This window comes from Euphorbia lathyris, chromosome 1 (genome assembly GCF_963576675.1).
Source record: "Euphorbia lathyris chromosome 1, ddEupLath1.1, whole genome shotgun sequence".
NCBI classification, from domain to species: Eukaryota; Viridiplantae; Streptophyta; class Magnoliopsida; order Malpighiales; family Euphorbiaceae; genus Euphorbia; species Euphorbia lathyris.
Window position 1 is genome coordinate 78,414,247 of NC_088910.1, and position 15,792 is coordinate 78,430,038.

The following is a 15,792-nucleotide window of genomic DNA, read 5'->3' on the forward strand; positions in this document are numbered from 1 at the left end:
AATTGGAACAAAGGTTATACACCATTAATAAAATTTACCCTAATATTTTCATTGTCATGTAAATTCGGACTGTTAAGGTAGTTTTGGACCTAAATTCGTTACTCAATTTATAATCTGTCCTGGTTTTGTATGTACTTTTGAAGAACTTTTAACAATTTCCCGAGCCCGTATGTATTTTTGGATAACCTGTTCTAGTTTTGTATGTAAAGTTTATATCACTAAATAGTAGTTGTCTTTAGAATTCTTTAATTTTTTTTTTTCTTTGGTGATCGGAATTCCCCGTCATCTGTGGATACCCGTGGGGGCAAAAAAATGCCCAAACCTATTTTTTAGGATTCTTTAAAACTGTCCCTAAAAGTATTGGAGATCGAATGGGGAATGCATTCCCGCTCCGCCCCGTCCCATTGCCACCCTTAAGTCCATCTAGATCGACAAAATTGGAAATTATCCAACAAACAACGAAATATTAGCAATTTAGGGTTTGGAATATTTTGCAAGAACTAGAACTCCAGAATAGAAGCAACTCAGATAGTAAATTTCTGGTGTCTGGTCTATGCTAATTAGGCTTCACTGCAGCTCGTGTCATCCAACATCTCGATTACAGGTGCGTACTGCACGAAATTGAGAAAAACAGAAATGAGAAACAAATTCATTATTCATTCATAAACAAGTAAAAGTGCAAACTCATTCACCTCGTCATCATCTTCAAAGTATATTCCATCCACTTCACTATTCTTCTGAAACTTCCATCCAAGACTGCTCTCTAGCAATTCTTTTAGCTTCCTGGTCTGTCACATTTGGAAAAGTTACTTCACACACATCTGCTACATATAATATAATAATATTCTTCACATAATAAACATAGACTTGTCAAGATTACATGAAACTATAGCAAAAGCTGCACGGATTAGAGTTAATTATGGACGCTTAGCATTAAAACATAGCATATCATGTTAAAGAGGTAAAAGAGCAACATAGTTTCTTATGAACTAGTCGCAAAACTATTCCTCAAAACATGCAAGTAGATAAACCATGGAAATGAGGTAACAGAAGTGCACGTTTTTTCATTTTAAAGCTGAGTGTTGAGAGCATTTAACATTATAATATATGTGCATGTATTTGTGCTATCTAAGTTCTTGTCCATGCTAGGGAGAGACACAGAAACTCAGCTATGCACCAACATAGAAAAATTAGGCTTGATGTACGTACCCATGTCAAAAGATCTCCATCAACCATTTGGACATCTTGCACCAACGAAAAGAAATCCTACAATTCCAATCCTCTTCTTTTAGCACAAAATTTGATCATAGAATCAAGTTAAGCTCTATTCTGTCTATACTTGGTAAAATTCAAGCAAATCAAATCAAACCTCTTTTATCCATACATGAGACAGGCATAGGCCAATTCAACCAATAATCAGCTGAGTGATGGGCCAAGTTGGTCCTTGTTGACTTAAAGCACTAATTTGGCCCCATGCTCCCAATTTAATGTGTAATCCAAATTCGATGGTATGCAGTACGATTCAACATTGCTAGAAATAGATTTTCTACCACATGACATTTCCTCTTTTGACCTCTCTTAAAAGATGACCAAGTTGGACAAGAAATCGGATTCATTTCAAAATTTCAATGAAAGTAAATACCTAGGATTTCATAGTTAGAGTCACATTCAATAATGCAAAAAGGCCACCAACACCATTTGAACAGAAACAAGAACTTTGCAATTTTCAGTGAAAAACTACCTTGCAGAGTCGATGTAGAAAACTATCAGCAGAAAACCATGATTCATCTACTCCTACCCCAGCACCATTACTTTCAGCTCTATTATTCTGAAGTCCGTATTTCAGTTGATAATATATGACCTTGATGAACTGCACAATATTCACCAATATCAGCAAGACTTGATCAAGAGTCTACTACTACATTGCTACTATGTATACAAGGAAAAAAGAACTCCTCTGCTTGAAATGACAGATAGCGCATATAGTTTTCTATTATTGATTGATACAACAGCATAGATGTGAAATCAAATTTGTGGCTGAGTTCTGGTGAGAGAGATGTTTCAACTGTAGAACTTGGACAGATAGGTCTTAAGTTTATGTCCTAAATATCATATTGCTAATTAGACTTCGTTATCACATAGTTTCAAGATAAAGTATCATTCACATAAACAATGAGACATGATTACATGAATGAAGAGGAATAAGAAAATCCCAAATGTTTTACTCCAACCCCAACTGGAACCTACTTATTTTTCATTCATTTATAATTTGGCTCTACCATGTGAAGGTAATAAGGTATTATGTTGAACATGCTAATAATACAGAGCCGAATAAAAATTAATCAGATGCACAAAACCAAAACTAATCCAACAATCCAGAAAGGCTTAGAGACCAATTTGGCGAGCAGCTTCATGGGTATAGAAATAGAACTTTCGTAACAGTGAAACAAAGAATAACTATGGGATTGGAAGTTGCAAGCTTTCTTCACAGAAAAAAGAATAATATCGATTTGGTTAATATGAACCTATGTAATTATTTCAAAATGGGTTATGCCACATACATTTTCTGTAAGACATGTTCATGTGTTCAACTTTAGGTTTACCCAGTTATAATTCTGTAATATCTTTAGGCTATATAAACATGTCAAGACCAAAATCACTCTTAGGATAAAAATGATAATGCCAAAAATTATTTTTTTAAAAGAGGCCAGGAAGATTAAAAAAAGGAAGAGGTTTTCGATGGATTAATCAAGCTATAAAATTCAAACAATATATCATCAAGGCTGTGGAAAAAGAAAAGCATTTAAATCAAGTATAGGCCTGCAACTGAAAACATCTGGGATAAGTCGGATGGCCTAGATTAGGGCAAAACAATGAAGAATGCATGTGCACCTGAAGTTCTGAAACAACTCAGCAAGTACAGTTGTATCTTCAAAATAGATTTTAACTGATATGATTATCATTAAAGTACGAGAAACATTTCACTAGTTGTTCAATCACTTCAATTACCTTGGTAAATAGCTTGGTCCTTGTTCGGAAAGGCTGAAAAGGAAAAAATGAAAATGAAGGGAAAAAAACATCTTAGCAGTAGCAAATTCAAAACAAAAATAACATCTACATAGTCTAACTTGGTCGAGTATATAACACACAAATATACTATCCAATCTACTAGAAGAAATCATCAAATATGTTACAATGCGAAAATAAATTCTATTCGGAAACAACATCTTAAAAATTATAAAACCAACCAAAATTATTATCCATTTCTGGTAATTGCTTTCAGATTCACCACTGATCATCTCACACTTATTTGTATTTCAAGATTACAAACAACATCTCAAAAGTTACAAAAATACCCAAAATAATACAAGAATAATCAGGAACATGGATATTGAATGGAAAAACGCTACAAGATGAGATGTGAACATATGTCAAATCAAAACCATGCAATTCAGTTTCACCTTGTTACAGTTATAACTTATAGTGTGATTAGCTGTGTGTGAATAGGTGTAAATAATATAATCAATAGATTAATTATAGTCAAAAGTCAATACATGTAAGGCCAGTTTAGCATTGATGTGGCCAACAGAACCTGCTCTGGAGGAAAGTGCTGTGTGAAAAAACCGACAAGTAAAAGTTTTAAAAGTCAAGAAATAAAAAGAAGAAATATATATATATATATATATATATAATGTTATTGAAAGTTACGGCTATTTTTGTCAAAAAATAAAAATCAGCTCCCGATAAATTCTGAAAGCTACTCTCCCCAAAAGCTACAGATTGTAGCCCGTTTTCTCACTTTTAAGGAAAGCAGTATTGCATTTACCAAATGGAAAAGCTGGGAAAGCAATACCAAACTGGCCCATAGCAATAGTCAATAGCTTAATGTAGGTGTAAATTCATTAGCTTTTATTAGCTTTTCTAGTTCAGCATTTTAACCTGTGAAGCACCGACACGGGTGCGGACACGGAAAACGGCATTTTTAGAAAATATGAGACACGGGTGCGGCGGGACACGGCAAATTTTATATAATTAATTATATATATTACATATAAAAATATACAAAAAAAACTTGCTAAATCACAAATAATTCATTCTATAATCCATAAAAAAAACATCCATAATAAGACAAGTCATTTTTTCAGATCTGTCTTCTCTCTCTCAGATCTGTTGTCATGGTGAAGAATTTTTATGAAGATGGAGAATTTTGAGATCTATCTTCTCTCTCTCAGATCTATTTCTCTCTTTTAGATCTATCTCCTCTCTTTCAGATCTCTCTTCTCTCTCTAAAACACAGGATCAATTTTATAACTCAATTTTCTCTCTCTCTCTCTCTCAATTAGTTATAGCTAAATTAACTATAACTAATAGTAGAATTTAAGAAAAGTAAATCTCTCTCTCTCTCTCTCTCTCTCTCGGCGATGACCAAGGCGATCGTGAAGGTTAAGGGGGATGGGTCGGTGAAGGCAGGCGGCTGGCCTGTGTCGGATCTGGTGGTGGCGGGGCGTGGGCGGGGCAATGACTCCGGGATCGATGAGGCGTGGGCGGCGGCGGATGATGGGAGATCCGAGGGATCTCCTCGGGGGAGGAGGCGGAGCAGCGGGATTCGGAGGGATCGGTCGAGGGATAGGAGTAGATCGGAGTGGGTGGATGGTGGGGAGGCGGATCCGGCGGTTTCGACGGGGGGTGCTAGGGGTGCGTCGGTGCCGTTGGGGGCTTCTAGGGATGCGGCGGCCGATCGGGGGCTGGAAGGTGTTGGTGCCGCGGCCGCGGCCCTGGACTCGTTTTTCGCGGAGGGACGCGCGCATGATTCCGGAGTTAGAGGGCCGCTTCCGGTGCTTGGGCCACAGGGAGTACCGGCCGTCTCTCCCCAGCAGGATGAGCATGCCGTGCGACTTTCGTTGGCCGCGCAGGCCGCGCTGGCCGCGCAAGCCGCACAGACTGCGCAAGCCGCTCAAGCGGGAGTTTCCGTGGATTTGGGAGGCCCCTCCTGGAGGGATAAGTTGCTAGGGGTGTCAGAGGAGGATCCCATGATGGAGGTGGATGCTTTTGAGAATGATTCCGGGGATTTTCTCTCTGATTCCGATTCTGAGGATGGAGAGCCTGATAACCCGCTGTGTCCTAGGATCCGGCTGTCCTCAGATGACAAGCGGGTCATGAGATCGAAGTGGAAATTGGCATTAATCGTCACTGTGTTGGGGAAAAGGATCAGTTTCAATTATTTTGCCCAGAGGATCCAGGCTCAATGGGCAAAGAAAGGAAAGGTTACTATCACAGACCTTGAAAATGACTATTATGTCATTAAATTCACAAGGGCTGAGGATTTCAATGCTGTTGTGAATGGTGGTCCGTATATTATCTCCAATCATGTGTTGGCTCTGAGACCTTGGGTCCCAAATTTTGATCCCCATGATTGCTCTGTTAACAGGATCCTTACTTGGGTTAGGTTTCCGGACCTACCTCTTGAATACTACAGTGATAGGTTCCTGAACAAGATTGGTAGCCTTGTTGGGAAAGTCCACCATGTTGATAAGACTACCATTGGGGCAGTGAGAGGCAAGTTTGCCAGGGTCTGTATCGATATTGATCTCGCTAAGCCTCTTCTTTCTCAGTTCTGTACTAAAAACAAGGTCTATCATATTGAATATGAAGGTATACACAACATCTGCTATGAATGTGGTATGTTTGGCCATACCCTTGAGGGTTGTCCTAAGAGGAGGAAGGACGTGGAGGAGTTGGTGCAACCTATCATAGGCGAAGCTGAGAAGAGTCAAGGGGAAGTAAGGAGCTTTGGCCCATGGATGCTTGCCAAGAGGCCAGTGAGAAGGAAGCCACGGGCTAATGTTAATGCTAATCATTCACCAGATATCAGTACGAAGATGACTACTCTCCAGATTGCTCCTGAGATCAAGGTCAGACCCCCGGATATTAAGAAGGGGATTGAGACTGGAGTGGACTCAGCTTCGGGTTCCGGGTCAAGGTTCGGTGTTTTGTCTATGGAGGAAGATCAGGACTCGGATCCTTCTGATAAGCAGATTGATTTAAGCATGCCTGGTCTGGAGTCGGTAGAGCATGCCTCTAGTCTGGGTAATTCTATTAATCCTCTCTTTGTCTCTAATGCTTCTGCTAAAGGCAAAGAGATTCCCCAGTCTATCCTGTCAGCTGGGAAGGGTTTGAGTAGGGAGGCGAGTACTCTACATCCTCCTGTTGATGCTCCTATTGGTAAGACTATAGGAGTAAGTTAAACATGAAGAATCCCAAAGGGAAACCTAAAAAGAACCTTCATGGTTTGAATTCTTTGGATAAAAGGGGTCCTTCTGGGACCGCCTCTAGGCTCTCCGGAGCCCCGAACAAATACCTGATCTAGGGTTTGGGCCTGCGTCTGTAGTCTCCCCCTCTGATGGACTTCTTCGTTTGGAATGTTAGAGGTGCGACGAGCAAGGCTACCCGCATTCATGTCAATGATCTCATTAAACAGTTTAACCCTTCCTGCTTTGTCCTTCTTGAGACCAAGGTTAGTGGAGCCAAAGCAGATGAGGTGGTTAGAAAGTTTAAGAATTGGAATTGCGTCAGGTCGGAGGCTACTGGCCGGGCAGGGGGGATTTGGCTCTTTTGGAAGCCAGGTCAAGTCAATATTGATATTGTTACTATGGACAGTCAATTCATCCATAGTAAGGTGTGTTACCCGGGTAATAAACCCTTCTTTATTACCTTCGTCTATGTTGATCCTGTTTCGACTAACCGAAGAAGGCTGTGGGAGATCCTTCATTCTTTTAGCTCTAACATGGTGGAGGCGTGGTTGGTTGCCGGGGATTTTAATGACATTGCCCTCTTGAGTGATCAGAGAGGAGGGGGTAATCATTATGTGAACCGGTGTCTTAATCATAAGCAAAGTATGGATATGTGCGGGCTTTCGGACCTGGGTGCTGCTGGCCACAAATTTACCTGGAAAAGGAATAGTGTGTTTGTTAGGTTGGATAAGGTGTACGCTAATGTTGCAGCGATTTATAGGTTTCCTGAGGTCAAGGTACTTAATCTCCCTTTCCGTCACTCAGACCATTGCCCTATCCTCATTAATTTGGTCAAAGGAAATCGGCTGAAAGGTAATAGACCTTTTAGGTATCTGGTGGGTTGGGAGTCTCACCCCGAGTTTAAGGATTTCGTTAAAAGCAATTGGCATCCCCACTCTGATGTTCTCCTCGCTACTGAGGAATTCAGGAGGAATGTGGCTGTTTGGAATAAAAATACTTTTGGTCATATTATCAGGAGGAAGAACAAACTCTTGAGGAGAATGGAAGGTGTTCAGCGTTGCTTGGAGGTTCGTTTTGATCATAGCCTGAATGGTCACCTAAGAGCTCTTCAGAACGAGTTGGAAGCTGTGCTTAGACAGGAAGAGCTTCTGTGGTTCCAGAAATCTAGGAGGGCTTGGATTCAAGACGGGGACCGGAATACCAGGTTTTTCCACCTCTCAACGATCATTAGGAGACAGCGAAATAGGATCGAGGCTATTAAAGACGCCAGTGGTGAGTGGATTTTTGAGGAGGACATTCGGCGCCTTGCCCTTGATTTCTACAAGGACCTGTTCAGAGAGGAAGCTGTGGACCTAGAGAGTGCCCACTCTGGCATTTCCTTTCCTCGTTTGGGGGAGGATGCTATTAATAATGCTTTCCATCCCATTGAGCTTAAAGAGATTGATCTGGCCTTCTCCAGCATCGGTTCCACTAAGGCTCCTGGTATTGATGGTATCCCCGCTAGTTTCTATCATAAACACTGGGACACTGTTAAAGAGGGTATATACAGCTTTGTGTTAGGTGTCTTTGGTGGTTCGAACAATATCAGTTTGGTTAATAAAACCCTCCTTGTCTTGATTCCTAAGGTTGCCAAGCCTTCTTCCTTTCTCCAGATGAGACCCATCAGTCTTTGTAATGTCTTGTATAAAGCTATTACTAAGATTGTGGCTAATAGAATCCGGAAGATCCTTCCGGATATTATCAGCCAAAATCAAGGGAGCTTTGTTCCTGGAAGACAATTGATGGATAACGTTGTTATTGCCCAGGAGGTTGTCCATTCTATGAAGATTAAGAAAGGCAAGAAAGGGATCGTGGCTCTCAAGCTGGATCTGGAGAAAGCCTATGATAGGTTGAACTGGAGCTTTCTTCTTGATAGTTTAGCCAAAGCTGGTATCCCGGAGAACAGGAGGAATTTGATTGGAAAGTGTATCTCCTCTCCTGTTTTCCAGGTTATGATCAATGGGGATATGTCGGATGAGTTCTCTCCATCCAGGGGTATTCGTCAAGGGGATCCTATGAGCCCCTTCCTTTTTGTTATTGCCATGGAAAGATTGTCTCACCTGATCCAAGAGGCGGTGAGCAAAGGGACTCTCCACCCTGTTTCCATCAACAGACATTGCCCCCATGTTACCCATTTACTCTTTGCTGATGATGTCATGCTTTTTGTGGAGGGTAATGAGGAACAAATTAAGGCTGTGATGGATATTCTCGACTGCTTTTGTGAGGCTTCTGGCCAGAAGATTAACATCCATAAATCCCGTATGCTTTGTTCCAAGAATATGGATAATAGCTTGTGTAGAAGACTGAGTGAGATGTCTGGCATTCCCCTGACTCAATCGTTTGGGAAATACCTTGGGGTCCCTCTTCATAGTGACAGGGTGTCCAAAGCCTCTTTTAAAGACATTTTGGACAAATCTAACGGTTTGTGTGCTAGCTGGAAAGCTAATTCTCTTTCCCTTGCAGGTCGCCTTACTTTAATCCAGTCTATCAACTACGCTGCTCCAAATCACATCATGCAAGCCTGTAAGCTCCCTGAGCCGGTCCTCAACGACCTTGATAAAATTAATCGGCGTTTTCTGTGGGGAGAGTCTGGGGATGGGAGGAAGATTCACCTGGTCCCTTGGAAGGAAGCCTGCCAGCCTAAGAGCAGGGGGGGTCTTGGTATAAGGCAAGCTAAGGACAATAATAAAGTCCTGTTAATGAAGCTTCTTTGGAGAATGTGGCAATCCCCCTCCTCCCTTTGGGTTCGTCTTCTGTGCGGCAAGTATAGGAAAGATAGAATCTTTGGTGGCCCGAAGGAGAGGGTTGTCAGCTGTTCCTTCCTCTGGAAAGGGCTTAGTGTTGTTTTTGCTGAGTTCTGTACGGGGATTGGCTTGGAGGTGGGTAATGGGAGATCCATTAGTTTCTGGTATGACACCTGGATTGGTAACAAACCGTTGATTGAGGTGTGCATCGCCCCTCCGCCGAATGATCTCCTCTCCTGGAGAATTGCTGATGTGGTGGACTCGGAGGGAGACTGGATCTGGTCTAAGTTCGACTCCTTTCTTAGCCTGGAGACCCTCCTTAATATTAGAGGTGTGAAGATTAGTAATCAGGAGGAGGATAAGGACAGACACTGCTGGGCCTTGACTAATAATGGTTCTTATTCTTGCAAATCGGCCTATGAAGCTTTTACCCCTAATAGGGCTGATCCTCCCTTGGAAATTTGGAAGTCCATTTGGGCCCTCAAAGTCCCCTACCGCATTAGGAGTTTCCTATGGCTGGGAGTCAAAGACAGGCTCCTCACGAATGCAGATAGACACAGAAGGCACTTGGCTGTATCTGGTGCCTGTAGCAGATGCAGCGGCCATGTGGAAACCTTGTGCCATGCTTTGAGGGATTGCCCGAATAGTAGAAAGGTTTGGGAAGGGGTCCTTCCTCACCACATCCTTCCTTCTTTTATGGGGTTCTCTGATATTGACTGGTTCTCTGAAGGCGTTAATGGGAATTTGTTGGCCAGTATGGAGCACGGGGCTATTCTCTTCGCTATTATTTGTCACCAAATGTGGAAATGGAGGAATGAAGAGTTATTTGCTAAGAAGACTGTCTTTATTCCTGACCTCCGGTTTTACTTCTCGAAAAATCTCTCTGTTATTACAAAGAGTTTTGAAGGAGAGCCCCTGGTTCACCCCTCCTCGGTTAAAGAGGTCCAGTTAGTTGGTTGGAGGAAGCCCAGGGAAGGGGTTGTCAAGTTGAATACGAATGGCTCCTGCCTGAGTAATGGCAGAATTGCTGCTGGTGGAGTTCTTCGGGATGCTGGTGGCGCCTGGCTGGCTGGGTTTACCCATAACTTAGGTACGGGCTCCTCCTTTACTGCGGAGCTCTGGGGGATCTTGTCTGGCACTAAACTCGCCATTCGCATGGGTGTTAAAAGACTTTCGGTGGAGTCTGACAATTTGGAGGCTATCAACAGGATTTCGGATAGACAGGCTGTTTGTCTTAAGAGTCAGAATCTCATTAAAGCCATCTTGAGGCTTCGTCCTGCCTTCGATTCTCTTACCTTCTCCCATATTTATAGGGAGCAAAACCGCGTGGCGGATCGCTTGGCAGCTGCTGGGCATGGGGGGATGTTAGGTGTTTCTACCCTTTCCGTTCCTCCTTCTTTTCTGTTACCTTCTCTTCTTGAGGATAGGATTGGGGTCAGTCTTCCTAGACTGATCCCGGGTTAGGTTTTTGTTTGTTTGTTTTTTTTCTTCCCTTCTTACCAAAAAAAAAAAAAAAAAAGACAAGTCATTAATTCATCAAAAACAATATCTACTACTTTGATACCTGGGAAAGTTTAGAAAACAGGGATAGAAGGGGAAGAAGCTATTGAGAGAGGAGAAAACTCTATATTTTCATTCATAATGGATATTTTGTGATTACAAGCTAAATAGCAGTGACCCTGGGAAGAGTACTAACAGTTGCAGGAAGAAAGCCACATATCCCTCCCTTTCTCTCTCCTTAACTAATTCTCTGCTAACAAACAAAATAACTAAACGCAACTTACAAGACTCAAAACGACATTTCTTATTTTTTAACACATATCATACTTCAATTGAACCTACTGCATCATAAAAAAAAATTGAACCTAAACCTAATTAATAATCTATAAACATAAAATACCTACTTTAGAATCTATAGCCATCATAAACCTAATTTTAATTTGCAATTGCATCAAACAATACTTACACGGCGGATAAAAGGAGAGATGACTTCACACAGCAAGAAACACGCAGACTTCAGAGCAAGAAATCGCAGATTCAGAGTAAGAAAAAAACGCGCAGACTTCAGGACAAATATAACGCACACAGACAGGAGAAGGATAAATCTCGACTGTTGAGAGAACAGTATAAATTAGGTTTTTTAGCAAAATTTTATAATTAACCCATCTATTTTAAAAAAATTAAGAAAAAGCCCTAAACTTTTCTAATTTTTCCCTGCAGCCGTGTCCGCCGTGTCCCATCTCACAAACAAACAAAAAACGCAGGGGACACGTGTCCGGCCGTGTCCCTGGCGAGTCCCCTAGTCCGGCAAGTCCGACATCACCACGCCGAGCCCGGGGAAGATCCGTGCTCCATAGATTTTAACTCTTGTATAAATACCTATAGCTAATCAATAATATACACAAGAATATGTTCTAATCTCTCTGTTGTTCTTCAGATACCTTGAGGTAATATGATGTGATGTATTTCATGTATTGATTCATAGTGATATGATATGCAACACCTTCATTAAAGTTTAACATATTATAGGAGATGGTATTTCCAAATTTGAACTCATGATACCAACATAGACCACAAATGCCTTACAGGAAATCAACAGGTAGCTTTTTGAAACAAAATTAGAGAGTTGTCAATGAATTAAATCAATAGTTCACCTTAAGCACTTAATTTCTATAAAGAATGAAATACATGGGCATGTGTCACAAACGATTGATTCTGTAAGATCATAAGCAACTATGATGACAAAAGTTTACGCTACACTTAGAAATTATATATATAAGAGGATCTGGCTATCTTTTTCTTTTCGAAGTACAAAATTTAAAAATGCCCTAATTATTTAAAAAATGTACTTAAAATGGGTTGAGAATTTGAATTAGTTCAAGGAAAAGGTGAAGGCTACACTACACCATGTTTGATATTTATTCAATGCACGTTTTGGTTAACCTCAATTGTAGGACGACTAACAATGTTGCTCATTAAGGTCAGTATTTGAAAGATTCCCCTTTTTTGTGAAATTGTTTTTTTCTTTTTTCTTATTTTTCATTGCACATCCTTATCTTTCATTAAGATTCGCATTGTAGTATCAGCAGATCTTTCAGTCAAATGATAAATATGCAAAATCAATAGTGAAAAAAATTGAGACGTGCCGAATCTCTCTGTGTATAAAAAGAAATTTTATAAGAAATTACAGATACAAACCATCACCATGAAACCTTCAGTGTAATTTTTCTTCTTTCAAGGTGAAAGACTTGCTTGCTTCATTCAATGGGAAGTTCAAAAAAAATATATGCAACTGGATAAGAATTCTGGCCATAAGGGAAGCAGTAGTTTTTTGGGGGGATAGTATATTCAAATACAGGAAGAGAGAAAGATAACCAATGAAAACAAAAGGCCACACACAACAGAAGTTAAAATAGATAAATAGTTTGCATGAAAGCAAGAAAACTAACTCATAAATTACTTACGGCTTCACTACAGCCCAATAAAAGGCTAACCAAAGATTTCCACTGGAAAAATGCCTCAAGTGATTGCCCCATCTGCCAATTCAAAATGTCATATAGATGCTAACATTAAGCACTGACAGATAAGTTAAATTAGATTGGGCATACCAGGAAGGCAATATAGGAAAACTGTAGTTCTCCAATAAGTATGTCTTCAGAACTTGCATAATCTTTTACCAAAATACTCTCTAATAATTCTGTCTGACAAATCAAGCAATATTTATGCTATCAACCATCAAATGTAAAAAGATGTAGAGACACTAATTATCAAAGATGGTTCAAAACACACATAACATCTACCTTGTCCAGATTCAAAGATGTAAGTTCTTCTCCCCTCATCCCTTTTTGCTTAATAACATGAGGAACTGAAGTGTAGTAACATCTTTTTCTCGACTTGACAACAGAAGAAGAAGACAAGAACTTGCCAGTCTTCAATTGCTCGTCTAGAGCTTTCTCAATTGATGTTTTGGGACCATTTTTAACCACACCAGATTCACTGGCCACTGTAATTTCTCCTCCAATGGGTTCTATTAATTAAAGGAAAATTTTGAATCAAACTATTGAAAGATGTCTATTGTGCTAACTAATGTAAAAGGACATCGTATTGATCCAATAAATAAATTAACCAAATATCAGCAACAAAACCAAATTAGTCACAGATGTCATCACTAAGAATAATTGGTAAACTTCAGATCAATAACACAACAACAACAAGCCTTAACCCCTACGAGTTGGGGGCAGCTATATGGATTCCTACTTTTCTTTCAAATTTACTACTGGAACTAGGGTTTTTTAGAGCATAATGTAATTGTTCGAGCTGGTGCTGGACATTTCTTAAAACAAATACATTTTCTAAGAAACAGTATGCAAATTAAAATGTGCAGTTTCCAAGTGTTTGATTAAAGTTATAAAATAAATGAATGAAAAATGAAATTTCATTTAAATATTTGTTTTGTAGCTTAACCGGGAATATATCTTCAGGCAAAGCCAACCCGAGGTTAACGACCAAGCGAAGTATGCTAAAAATATCTGCTTTAATTTCTAATTCTCTATTTAATTGAAAATCTAGTTAATATTAATTTGAAATTCAAATCAATATAAAAAAAATGCAGATAATTTTTAACAGTTATAATGTATCATAATACAAAAGCAATGATGAGAAACATTATCAACATTTTTTTTGTCATTTAAGCATTTTATAATTTGAATCAAATACATTATAACTGTGCATTCTAAATAATTTTATTTTTTCTTAATATATATAAAAGACGTCTAGCAATTTTTTTAAAAATTACATATAACATCCCTAGATCCATAGCACATGATGATTGTGATCTAAATCTACAGTGTCTTCCTCTTCATTAAGTCATTTTAAACACAATGAAAGCAAACTAATAGCATCTCTAATGGTTCATACCCACAACCACTCAATACGCATGCCACATCATCCATCTATTTATTAAACTATCAACTCCAATGGTTAAACTCCATAACCACTCAATCATAATGGATCCACAAATCACAAGGGATCCACCAATTAATTAAACTCTATCATATTATTTTAAATATTAAATATATATATATATAAATAGTCAAAAGCTTAATCAACTACTCAATATCTATTGAGTGGTTGATAAGTGCTCAATATATTAAACTCACTCCAATGGGAGAGAGTTTAGTAAAGGAGTATAATGAGTAGTTCATTATACCCCATTGGAGATGCTCTAATAATGTTGAAAAGCTATCAAATATATCCTGACTAATTTTACATAGAAATAAAATAAAATAAAATAAATATATAAGTTATAGGTAATAGTGCAAGAAATAATCAGTAGCAGAGCAATCAGATCATTACACCTAACATCTGAACTTTAAATTAAACACCATATTTTTAAGTTCACTATCAAGTCGAATTTTATTTTAGGCTTAATAACTTCATAGCCCCTTATGTGCCTTTTATGTGCCTACATGACATTGATTATGATAGCACTAAAGTGCTGAGTGAGAGTGGGCCCAAACAGTTGAGAGTATACACTAGAAGAAAGAAGGGTGCTTAGTCACGTATAGGAGAGAGTGGTGTTAGTTTTGTCCATTAGTGGGTTTAGTCTATTAAATAATTCTAGAGGGGATCTAGGGAAGGCATGCATTAATGTGTTAGTTATTTTTGGGATATCCACCTAGGGTAGGGGATTCCAGGGGCTAGTCCCTGTGATTGTTCTTTCCATTCTATTGCTTGTTTTCTGTGTAAGAGGAGAGGTAATACTGTTCCATTGACTTATCTATTATAGCTACATCAGATTGTTCTTATCTCTTATTCTCACATTTGTGTGTGTGCTGTGATAATCTCTATCAGATTAGCCCCTCAACTCACCAAATGTAACACTTCATACCCCTTAAGTTTATGTCTATTTCAAAGCAATGAAGGGTTCACATCAAGATGTAGAAGGTGTATTGGAATTGATGTGGACTTGTAAGGTGTACTCAATGCCATGTACGCGCATAAGGGGCTAGAAGTGTTATATTTGTTGAGTTAAGGGGCCTAATAGGTTGTCTCCTAAATTGAGGGGGAAAGTGAAAAAAAAGGACAACTTAAGGGGGCTGCGAAGGTATTAACCCTTTATTTTAGAAAAGTTCTAGATACAAAGTAGAATTTTTTTTTAAAAGTTTTGAATAGATAGAAAGTTCCTATTTGATAGTTAATAAGTGTTCTTTTACAATTTCCCATTAGCATGATTTCAGGGAAAAGTGAAATAGAATTTAAGAAAAGAAACTCGAGAGAAACTTTTTACATGCAATGCTATTAAAATTTAGAGTTGCCACTGTAATATTCAAAGAATAGATTCAGTTTGTGATTGTGCGCAAACTTCCAAACAGCCTTAGAACTATATGTAAGGGAACCGCTATCAGATATCATGGTTATGTCGACAAAATCAATACTTAAAAACATGCTTGGTCATCACCAATGAAGGGGAAAGAGAATGGAAGTTCATTTGTATTCCTGGTTTTCAATGCATTATCCTACTGAAGAAGAAAAGAAGGTAACTAAGGTTCATCTACTCCTCATTCTGAGTTATTTGTGATTTCTCATTCCCATACCCTCCATCCTGTGTAACATTAGCAAAGAGGAATAAAAATTAAACGTCTTCCATCCTGATAGAGAATCGCCAATTAGCCATGCCTCGGCCAATGTTTCCCATGGCCCAAAGATCTACCACATTTACTCTAAAGGAAGAAGACAGCCGGAAAAGGTTGAGGTGG

The 15,792-nt window shown here is 39.2% G+C and overlaps 1 protein-coding gene across 1 annotated transcript in view; it reads right to left on the minus strand.

The window, feature by feature from the left end:
• Nucleotides 1-426: 426 nt before the first annotated feature.
• LOC136202770 (uncharacterized) overlaps nt 427-15,792 on the minus strand; it is a 29,896-nt gene continuing 14,530 nt past the window's right edge. Inside the window, exons 6-13 of the mRNA XM_065993637.1 lie at nt 12,835-13,061; nt 12,643-12,735; nt 12,499-12,570; nt 3,010-3,042; nt 1,742-1,870; nt 1,210-1,266; nt 693-788; nt 427-611 (exon numbers count right to left, since the gene is read on the minus strand). Coding sequence (XP_065849709.1) covers nt 561-611; nt 693-788; nt 1,210-1,266; nt 1,742-1,870; nt 3,010-3,042; nt 12,499-12,570; nt 12,643-12,735; nt 12,835-13,061 — 758 coding nt within the window. The 3' untranslated portion in view covers nt 427-560. The remainder of the gene's footprint in view (nt 612-692; nt 789-1,209; nt 1,267-1,741; nt 1,871-3,009; nt 3,043-12,498; nt 12,571-12,642; nt 12,736-12,834; nt 13,062-15,792) is intronic.